This window comes from Diceros bicornis, chromosome 34, assembly GCF_020826845.1.
Source record: "Diceros bicornis minor isolate mBicDic1 chromosome 34, mDicBic1.mat.cur, whole genome shotgun sequence".
NCBI classification, from domain to species: Eukaryota; Metazoa; Chordata; class Mammalia; order Perissodactyla; family Rhinocerotidae; genus Diceros; species Diceros bicornis.
In genome coordinates, this window is record NC_080773.1 from 14,276,176 (window position 1) to 14,287,086 (window position 10,911).

Consider the following 10,911-nt stretch of genomic DNA (forward strand, 5'->3'; position numbering starts at 1 on the left):
GATGAGCGGTGTGTAGGTCTGCACCCAGGATCCGAACCTGTGAACCCCAGGCCGCTAAAGAGGAGCATGCGAACTTAACCACTACACCACCGGGCCTGCCCAAGGGTTCGGTTTCTCTAGGTCTCTTTTTCTTTTTCTCCCAGATCTCTGTGTCTTTTCATCTCTGTTTCTCTCTTAATTTCTATCTCTGTTTTAGAATCTCCTGTCTTCCTTCTCTCTGGGCATCTCTGTCTCCCCTTTTTTCTCAATGCCCCTCTTTCTCCTCCTCTGTCTCTCTGTCTGTCCCACTCTATCTTTGGCTTTCAGAATCTCTCTCTGCTGTCTCTGTGTATCCCTCTGTCCCTTCCTGCCTCTCTCCATCTCTCTCTGTGTCTTTTTCAGTATTTCCATGTGTTTCTCTTCACTGTTCTCTATCTTTCTTTCTCAGGACCTCTGAGTCTCTCCCTCTCTTCCTCCACCTCCGGGTCCCTAGCTGGGCCCTGGGGCAGACTCTGTAGTCGGCCTGAGGTGGGAACAGCCAGTATGAGGATTAAGGAGCTGATGGCCCATGTGAGGACCACCTATAAGCCACACCGCAGCAGCCCCATATTCAGCAGAGCATGTCCCGGCTTTTGGAGGGCCTTCGGAGACCCCATTCAGGGTAGGGCTTCCCAGGCCACCTTCACCCTGGCTGGGGGGCCAGCCCCACTCTGCCTGACTCTGGCTCAATGAAGCTTGAGATGCCGCCTGCTCACTGAGAAAAGCGGCTGTCAACAGGATGTCGGGGTGTCCAGTCTAGTCTCAAGTTGGGAGGCCCCATGCCTGAGGCTGCTATCTCCCCCCCCAAAGGGAGGAATTACAAGGCAAACAAATAGTCCCAGGAGAGGGGTGAGAAAGAGGGGAGAGTTTCAGTCTTTCGGGGTGCCTCCCTTCCCCCATTCCTTGCCCTTCTGCTCTTTCTCTGGTCATTTCTGTTTCTTTCCTTGTCTCTCTCTTCTATTCTCTGTGTCTCCCCTTTTCTCAGTCTCTGTATCTCTCTGCCTTCCTCTGTGTTGCTGACTTATGAGACTGAGAGGAGCAGTGTTGGAGCCAGATGCTCTGTGTTCTGATCCCAGCTTTGCCTGTCTCTGGCTGTGTGATCTTTGGCAAGTCACGTCACCTGTCTGAGCCTCTGTTTGCTCATCTGTAAAAATGTATAATAATATTGCTTTGCCTCATAGGGAGATTTAAATGAGGCATTTAGAACAGTGTGTGAATAGGAACACTATGTGTTAGTAATTGTTATTTCTCCATCTCTGTGTCTGTTTATATCTCCCGGTCTCGGTCTCCCACTTTCTCCTGGCTTACATCTCCATCTTTGTACAGCGCCCTGCGTCTCTTACAGATCTGTTTGGTACCTCTCTGGGCTGCTGTCTTTTTCTCTGCCTCTGTGTCTTTAGGCCCTCACAGCCTTTACCTTCCAGCCTTTCTCCAGGAAACAATTTCTCCCAATTTCTAGCTGCCCTAAGGGTGAGGGTGGAACTAGCCTTCTCTCTCTGCAGCCAGACCTTCCTTCTCCCCATCCTAGGGGACTGTCCTCCCTTTAATTCAGCCAAGGCAGGTTTGAATCTATTATAAAGATAATTTACTAGGAAATGATACAAAAAGCCCCAAAACGGCGAGCAACAGAACGAGTTCGGTGGGTAAGTCAAGCAAGGCATGCAGGGCCCCTTCTTCGGGTCTTTCTCTGCCTCTGGGGGCGCAGACTCGGTAGAGATGGGGATGGGGGATGGGCATGTGGCAGGCACAAGGTGAGGGGAAGCGAGTGTGGCAGCGAGAGAGATGAGGGCACAGCGGAACGAGAAGAGGCGCGGAGCAACCCCTCCGGGGGGCCTCCTCGCTCGCAGGCGACTCTGCAGGGGCCGCGGTCTCAGCGCGCGCGCAGGCGCAGCTGGAAAGGCCGCGGCAAATTGCCGAGACCCGAGCTGAGCGGTGTCAGGTCGATGTCCTCGGGCGCCCCCAGCGGCTGCAGCGAGAAGCTTTGCAGGATGGCGGTGAGGTAAAGGAAGAGCTCCATGCGTGCCAGCGACTCCCCCAGGCACTGTCGGTGTCCTGTGGGGGTGGCAGAGTGGGGAGAATCGAGGAGATAAGATAGGATGACGGGCTCTACCCCCACATTTCCGGAGGAAAACATATGAGGATAACGGTTGCGGACGTCACAGATCCACCTATCTAAAGGTCTGGGGAAGGTGCTTTAAGTAAATCCTGGACCAGAATGATCTGGCTGCTACAGCTGCAAATTCGTGGGTTTGAATCCCGGCTCTGCCACTACCAGTTTTGCGATCTTGGGCAAGCCACGGTTTCTGGGTGTTTAAAGTGGGGATGATAATAGTGCCTTATTAGGTTATTGTGAATGGTAAACGCAGGTAAGGCAGTGAGAATATGGTGCTTGTGTAGGTCTTACTAGGTGCCATGCACTACTCTAAGCTCTATGTTGATATTAATTAATTTAGTCCTCATAACAACTCCCGAGAGGTGGGCTTTATTATTATCTCCGTTTTAGAGATGTGGAAATTGAGGTACGGAGAGGTGAAGTAACAGATCCAAGGCCATACAGCCAGGAGATGACAGAGCTGGGATCTGGCTGCAAAGCTCAGCACTTAGCCACCACTCTTATAGCTCTTTTCAGAGGCAGCACCTGGCACACAGTAGGTACTATGTTAAGTTACCTATTATTATCCGCCCCCCCAACCCGCCGCACCCCCATCTTTTTCTAATGCTGAGTTAAACAGGAAAGATTTTTTTCAGCAGGGTAAAGACCAAAGCCAGGGAAAACTGCGCCACCCAGTGGAGAGACTGATAATGACGGCTTCCAAGTTAGTTATTATCCTGCCTCCCCACCTCCCTCCACAAGGATTTTAGTCATTATCTGCCTATAGGAGCAGAGTTGGGAATGAGAATGAACGTCTCTGCACATCCAAAGCTGAGGATGGGGTGGGATGAAGAAGTGAGAGGGTTTGGAGAGTGGACTTAGGACTGAGGAATGCAGGTAGGAATACCGGGCAGGAAAGACTCTGTCTCTTGCCCCCACAGTTCTCACCAGCAGAGAAGGGCATGAAGGCAGGGCTCTTCTTGAAGGACTGATTGGCATCCAGAAAGTGCTCGGGGTTGAACTCCCGGGGCGTCAGGAACTGGCTGGGGTCCTGGTGGACTGTGCTAAGGAGGGTGATGATATCCGTGCCCTGTTGGGGTGGGGAGCCTGAATCAGTGGTGCAGAAGGGCTGGGAGGTTCCCAGACTAAGATTTCCACTCTACAGGGCAGGGGGTCCTAGGGACTTGATAAGGGGGAGTGGAGCATAGGACTCCATCAGGGGTCCAGGAAATGTGTTGTGGTGTCTGGGGTTTTGAGTGCTGGGTGCTGGAAGCTGTGTTGTTGGGGTCTGAGATAGGGATGTGGGATACTTCCCTTTGTGGGAGCAGATTCGGGGTCTCAGGAGGAGGGCAGGTCTCTCAGAACAGTGTTTAGGTACAGAGGATCCCCACGATGAAGTCCCAGACACTGGGGATCCCGGAGACGAGTCCTAGGAAGGAGACCTATCATGGGGAAGGGGTCTGGGGTTCAGGACAGGGTCCAGTCCACTATGGGATGGGATGGGGTCCTGGGAAGGGGCTGAGGTTCTGGATTTAAGGGCCTCAGATGTCTGTCGCTAGGGCTCGAGATGCCAGTTGCTAAGGCCCGGGGTAGTGATTGCTAGGGCCTGGGATCCTCCTTGCTAGAGCTGGGGATGCCATGTGCAAGAGTCTGGGATGCCTCTTCCTAGGGCACCAGATGTCGTTTGCCAGGTCCTCAGCGCACCTTGGGCAGCAGGAAGCCGCGAAAGGCGGTGTCCTGAGTGACGCGGTGCGGCAGGTTCATGGGGATGATGTCTGCGAAGCGCTGCACCTCGTGGATCACCGCATCCGTAGAAGGCATGGACGCTCGATCCTCCAGCGCTGGCAGCCGCGCGCGTCGCACCACGCTGTCGATCTCCTCCTGTACGCGGGCTGGAGGCGGAGTGCGGAGCGTTGTCAAGGGTATCGGCGGGCTCCACGGGGCTGGGAAGGTGTGTGTGCGTCTGTGTGTGAGGGGTCCAGTCAGCGCTTCCCAGTCGGGGCGCTGCTGCAGGGGTGCATGTGAGGGTTAGCTGGAGCCTTGGAAGTTGGGTTCAGAGACATAGCTTAGGGCAAAAGTTTGATTTGTGCAAGGGCTCCTAGGGGTGGGATTGTGAGGGCCGGGCTTCGAGGACCAGGCCTGCAGAGGGTGGATCGAGTAGGTGGGCTGTGCGGGAAGGCTGAGAGATCTGGGGTGGGGCAGGCGGCATGGACCCTGTTGGACTCTGTCCTGGAGGCCAGGATTCCGGGATAGAGGCGGGGTTTGGGGTGATGAGGTCCCAGACAGTGCTGTGTGGGCGGGTCAGACTGTGTGGGAGGGGTTGGGTTGCTGGGCAGGCCCAACGGCAGAGGCTCGGGGGGCCAGGCTTTGGACGGGCCGCTTGAGCTGGGCTCAGAAACAGGACGCTTGCTGTATGGGCAAGGTCAGAGATGGGCAGCAAAGCAAGACCATGCGGACGGGGACCGGGTCCAGGCAGCCTGTGTGGGCTGCGGGAGCCACATGGGTGGACTTGGCCTTCTTGTGGGTTCGGCTATGCGACCCAGGCGTAAGAGGGAGGCTGGGACTATCAAGTGGGATGGGCGGGGCCAGAGGCGGGGCCGCGGTTCATTGTGTGCAGGTCTTAGAGGGGGCGGGGAGAGGCTCGAGCCAGGCGCTCCACTGCTCTGTGGGGCGGGTCTGCCGCCCTGCGCGCACCTTGCACTTTTGGGTACTTCATAAGCACGAGGAAGGCGTAGCGCAGCGTGGTGCCCACGGTCTCGGTGCCACCAAAGAGCAGGTTATGTGTGGTCATCAGCAGGGTATCCATGTAGAAGTGGCTAAGCGGGTCCTGCTTCTCCTGCGCGGTTAGGGGGTGGGGATATGAGCCAGGGCAGGGAGATCCCATCCGGACACTGACCGCGGGCTCGGAGCCTGTGCGACTCGCTCCGCACAGACCTGTACCAGTGCTTCTGGGTGCCAGTCCCCCCCCCCCCCGCCGTGTTTAAATTCCTTTCCTCGGGAGAGCTGGGGAGCTCGGAAGGGCGGGGTAGGGAAAATCTCAGCCGAAGAGGCCACAATTAACAGATCCTTCACGACTTCTTAATGAGCTGTTAATTGGCCGTGGCCCCGGGTGGCTCAGGGCTCCAGCCCAGCAGACCCAAGTGTTCCAGCTTCACTTGCTGGATGTGGGGAGATCATACCGAAATCCACTCAACTCAGATCCTTGTTGATTTGAGGCAGGGGCAAGCAGGTCAGAGCAGAGGTGGGACTTCCAGGCAGGGCTTACCTGTGCCATCTTGGTGAGGAAGCAGTCAATGAAGTCCCGGGGAGAGCTGGGGTCGAGAGAGGCCTGGTGGTCGCGGACGCTGCAGGCGATGAGGTCCTTCACGCGCCCGAAATTCTGGAAAAGGCGTCGGTGCGGCCCGGGCAACCATTCCAGGAGGCTTGGAAAGATGTTGTAAAACTGGGAATGGGGCAGAGTCGGAGAGATTTGGAGGAGCAGGCAGGGCGTGTGAGTTTGTGTGTGTGTGTGTGTGCGTGTTTGTGTGTCTGGGGGTGCCAGTTAGGTCAGAGTAGATCAGGTAGGCAGCGGCGGGGTCTTGAGGGGCGGCTGGGTTCTGGAAGGGCGGTGGAAGGGAATGGACTTGTCTAGGCGTGGCCGTGTAACTTGGGGGCGGGGTCAGATGGGAAGGGGCAGGGCCAATCCCTGGGCCGTGCGGACCTCCCTCCCTGTCCCCTGTAGATCTAGGCCTCCTGACCTCGCCCCAGGGGCTGCTCATGATTTGGAAGTTTTCATTGATGAGCCTTGTAATGGTGAGCAGGCGCTCGTCGTGGTAGTCGAAGCGGCTGCCGAAGAGCACGGAGCAGATAATGTTGGACACGGAGCGGCTCAGCACAAACTTGGGGTCGAAGGGCTCGCCTGAGGGTGAGGGATGGAATGAGTCAGGGGGTGCAGCTCTGGAGAGAGAATGTGCAACACACCAGAACCCACGCAGCAGCATCAGGAGTTTGCACTACATCCGACGCAGTGCCTTGCAGCACGGAACACACTGTCTCCTGGCCACCCAGCATGCTGCATAACAACACCCCAAAAGTATTTGGCAACGCAACAGGCAGCGCAGAACCCACAACATCCTGCAGCAGATTGACAGCAATAATCCCCAACAATGGAACAGGCTGTTCTTGGTGACACCACACAGCACACAACACAGCAACCCATGGCAATTGCCAGGCATCACAGAACACGTAACACATGGCAACGAAACACCCAGCATATATGACCCCAATACGTGCCAGCACACACAACAACACACAGTGACCTAACAGCCAGCCCAGCAACAACCCCAGACGTGGTAACATAATACACTGATATATAATACCAGCATATAGCTACATCATACTGCAACACAACACAAGATAATAATACACAGCAATCCAGCAGACAGCACAGCAGACACGCATTATCTGTGACTTCACAGCACATACAATCAAGGCGGTGGAACAGATTGACATGCACTGTGCACCAACACAGCAACATTGGCGGCACAGCAGACAACACAATACAATATTACATGCAGTGCCTGGCAACACTACAGCCTCACCCAGCAGTAACACATAGCAACACAACACCTAGCCCCCAATGATCCTAAACCTTCAGTTTTCCGCAGCTCCTCCAGCAGGAAGCTGCCTTCCTCCAGGATCCGCTCCTCAATGCTCCTCTTCCCCATTCCGAAGTTCCGCAGAATCTGGATGGAGAATCTCCTCAGGACCTTCCACCGGTCCCCGTTGGAGAAGACGAGGCCTGGGGAGAAGATGCGGGGCCAGCTCAACCAGGGACTTGTCCCCGAGGCAACTGACATTGGAGTCCCCTTTCCTGCTGTTTGCTGGGAGAGAGACTGCAAGTTTGGAATCTCCCCCAACCCGCTCCAGAAAGCCCTCCCTGACCCTGCAGACTGGGTCAGTTGCCTCCTTTGAGCTTCCATAGGGCCCTGGGCTTCCCTCACCCCAGTCCTGATCACTCTGCCCCTGTTTCCCCCAACACAGACCTGATCGCTCTGGGCTATCACTGTCTGACAATGGGGCTATCTCCTTCACTAAACTGTGAAGGCAGGGTAGGGGCCTGTCTTGGTCACCACTGTGTTGCTAGCATTGTCCGGTGCAGGGCTTCTCCCACAAGAGGTGCTGGTGATTGATTATTGATTAGTGAATGCGTGGATAAGGGAAAGAAGCAAGAAAAATGAGCACTGATACATTGGGAATTCATCCAGGAACAAGATAGACCCTGTTCTCTTCTTTCCCTGGACTCAGGGTCTTTGTACAGGCTGTTCCTTCTTCCAGAACACTCTTCACCCCCGTCTGCTCCTGACTGGTCATCTTCATCTTTTAGGTCTCAGTTTAGAGGTCCCTTCCTCCAGGAAGCCTTCCCTGGCTGGCTCAGGTGCTTCCTCTAGGCTCCCACAGCTTCCCAGGCTTCCCTCATCCCAGCCCTGACCTCTCTGGGTGGTCACAGTCTGGGAATGGGGCTGTCTCTCCCACTGGACTTGGAACTATGATAAGATAAGGTCTTGGATGTGTTTATCTCTGATTCCTCTGGAACTAGCAGAGAACTAGGTGCTAAAGAAGAAAAAGCGATAGTGTATTGCCTTGCATTGTGTGCATTATCTCATTGGCTTCTCATAAGAACCTTCTCATGATAGCAGTCTGAGGGTCAGAGAGAGGAGGCCACTTGCCCAAAGGTATACAGCTAGTGAGTCGCAGAACCCTGCTGTTACCCTCTCTGCTGTGTATTGAATAATTAGATGGTAGCTATTTTTAGTAACAGATGATGTATGTATCCAGATGTTTTCTGTGCAAAAGTAGCAAGGTGACTTTCTCAACTGCCCTATCTTTGCCTCCTTGCATCTGGTGTACCTGGACAGGTGAGGTCATAAGATCAAGCCCAGAGAAGGGGACATGAAGGCAGAAGGTGTACTCAATACACAATAGGTGGATTTTTTACCACAGCTCTCTGATTACAGATCCTGGGGCAGCTGGGACCCATCGAATGAAGGGGCCAGTGGGAGCCCTCAGGATTCTCTAGGGGGAGAAGAATAGTCCAGGATGCAGGTGTCTGGGACCCCTTTTCAACCAGAGCAGCTTTCTTTATTTTGTCATTTATTGAGCTTGTCATATGGCTTCCTTTGAACGAGATTTATGTTTAAAAAAAGTTGAAAAACATAAGTCTAGGTGATTTCCAAGCCAAAGGAGGACAAGATATTGAGATAGGATAAATTTGGAGCTAATGACGTACATTCCTGGATGGGTAGGAATGGAGTTGGGATGGGGATGGCCATGGGACATGAGGGGGAATTAGGGAGTTGATGATAAATTGGTTTGAGGTTGGTGATGGAGATGGAGTTGGGTAGAATGAGAAGGATTGGCAGATTGGGGTTGAGGTTGAGCTTGGGGTTGGGTCGATATGTGATGGGGTTAGTTTTGGTGATGGTAGTGGGATTAAGGTTGAAAATGGGAACTGGGGACTGACAACTTCCATAGGTGATTGGGATAGAAGATAGGGCTGGGGCTGGGGAGAAAAATAACAGTGGAATTCAGTTTCACCAAAAGGGATTAGGATGGGGTTGATAGGATAAATTTTAAAATGGAGATTGAGAGAGGGTTCATAATGGGAATGGAGGTTGGAGTGTCACGTAGTCAGTTTTGCAGACAGAGATGGAGTTGAGGTTGCAACGGGGAATATGGAGGTAGGGTTGGTGGGGATTGGGTTGAGGTGGACAATGGGGGCTGGGGCTAGATAATTTGGCCACTTGACTGAGATGGAAATTTGATGATGTGCTTGGGATAGAGATAGGGATTGGGATGAGAATGGGGTTGGAGTTGGATGAAGATAGAGATTGGTATGGAAGTGCAGTTCAAGATGGTGGTGGGGTTTAGGGGTGGGGAAGGTGGAGACAGACTTTGCCCTAGACCAGCACTGCCTGGCTCCATCCCATCTGATGTCGTCGGTGAGTTCAGCAGCTCTGAATGTCACCAAAATAGGAAAGACAGTCTCCTATCCTTATCCTCTCCCTCAGTTTGGAAAGGGCTGGGGGTGGAGGAGATGGGGACCAGGCTTACCATTGCCCTTAGTGAAATGGAGAAAGACCGGGTAGTGGCCGCGGCCACTAAACTCCTCCCGCTGATCCACAAGGGCCTCCTTCACGGTTTGGTACCCGCTGAGGACAACCACGCGCCTGGACCCCAAGTACACTGTAAACACTGAGCCGTACTTCTTGCTTAGCTGGGGGTAGGAATACAGAGGTCATGGGGGGAGGGGTGAGTCTGGGGCCAGGGCACCCCTCCCCCTTGTCCCTCCCTCCTCACCCAAGCCTAGGCCCTTGCACCTTGGTGAGGGAGGTCACCATGTTTTGGGAGCGAAGCTGCAGCAGGTTTCCCAGGAGTGGGAGGGGGCTGGGGCCTGGAGGCAGCTGGCTCTTGCTCCTTGGGCTAAGGGTCAGGAACAGACAGACGAGAGCCAGGAGCAGGAGCAAGATGGCTGTGCTTGTACTTTCCATGGTGAAGGCAGCTGCAGGCATCTGGGGGGCCAAGTGGGAGAGGGCAGGGCTGGAGAGGGAGTGGAATCCCTTCACTCCTCGTTTCCTTCTGGAACTTGCCTTCCCCAGGCCTTGGAAGGGGGCAGATGGAGAGAAGAAAGGAGATAGAGAGAGGCAGAGACAGGGAAAGGCCCGGGGATGGGGGGAGAGAAGGAGTGGGGAGGGGAGAGGAGGGAAAGAGAGAGAAAGGGCAAGGAGACAGTCAGGAAACAGAGGTAGTCAAACACAGAGAGACAGACAGTAAGAGAGACAGAAATAGAGACAGAGACAGATGGAGAGGGACAGAAGAGAGACAGAGACAGAGATACAGATAGAGATAATGAAGAACACAGAAAAACAGTGAGATATCTAAATATCTATAGATGTCTGCCATCTATCTATCCATTCATCCATTCACCCATCGTCTGTCAGGAAACTGACTCTCACGCAGAGACAGTGAAAAAGAGAGAGACACACAGGGACAGACACCAACAAATGAAGACACAGAGATAGAGAACCAGACAGAGAAAATCACTGAAAGAGGCTGACAGAGAGACCAGAGAAAGAAAGAGACAACTAGAGAGACACAGAGCTAGAGAAAGCCAGAAGAGAGAGGTGGCGAGGCAGAGTGATGTACACTTATGGAGAGACATAGAGATGGACGCTGAAAGGTAGAGAGAGAGGGAGAGAGGGAGACAGAGAGGGAGAGACAGAGACTGAGGGAGAAAAGAGAGTGAGAGAGACAGGAAAGAGAGATACACACAGACAGAGACATGTAGTCAGAGAGAGAGAGAGAGAGAGAGAGAGAGAGAGAGAGAGAGAGAGAGAGAGAGGGAGAGAGAAACAGGGTAAAGCCACTGGGGAAAGCACCAGTACAGAGACCCCAGTGCCCAGCCCTCACTGGGACCTCTGAAAATACTTGTCAAGTGAATGAACAGAGTCCCAGAGAGAGCCCCAGAAAGAGAAGCCTCAGAGGAGATGACAAGGAGACCCCAGCCGGTCCTGAAGATAGGGAGATGGAGCCGGCCACTGCCCTCTCTTGAAAACCTCCCCTCCTCCTCTGTGACCCACATTCCGCCCTTTACCTGCCGAGCTACGCTGCGGGCAGCTCAGGTGTGTTTTGTAGCCTATTGGCTCTGGCTGCTCCAGGTGCGTGCCCTGCAGCTCTAGGTGCACCTGGGGGGTGAGGGCGGTTCTTAAATCATTCTGTCCATACCCCCGGCCCCCTTTCCCTGTTCCCTGACTGAATTTGAA

General features: G+C 54.0%; 1 protein-coding gene across 1 annotated transcript; it reads right to left on the reverse strand.

Annotated features, from left to right (window-relative positions):
- Positions 1–1,586: 1,586 nt before the first annotated feature.
- LOC131397854 (cytochrome P450 2F5) lies at positions 1,587–9,651 on the reverse strand. The gene is made up of 9 exons (XM_058530962.1): positions 9,469–9,651; positions 9,203–9,365; positions 6,741–6,890; positions 5,848–6,008; positions 5,376–5,552; positions 4,805–4,946; positions 3,815–4,002; positions 3,059–3,200; positions 1,587–2,070 (listed from the first exon to the last, which is right to left on the reverse strand). Exons 1-9 carry the CDS (start codon positions 9,637–9,639, stop codon positions 1,889–1,891), a joined length of 1,476 nt encoding a protein of 491 aa, XP_058386945.1. The 5' UTR covers positions 9,640–9,651; the 3' UTR covers positions 1,587–1,888.
- Between the last annotated feature and the right edge of the window lie 1,260 nt (positions 9,652–10,911).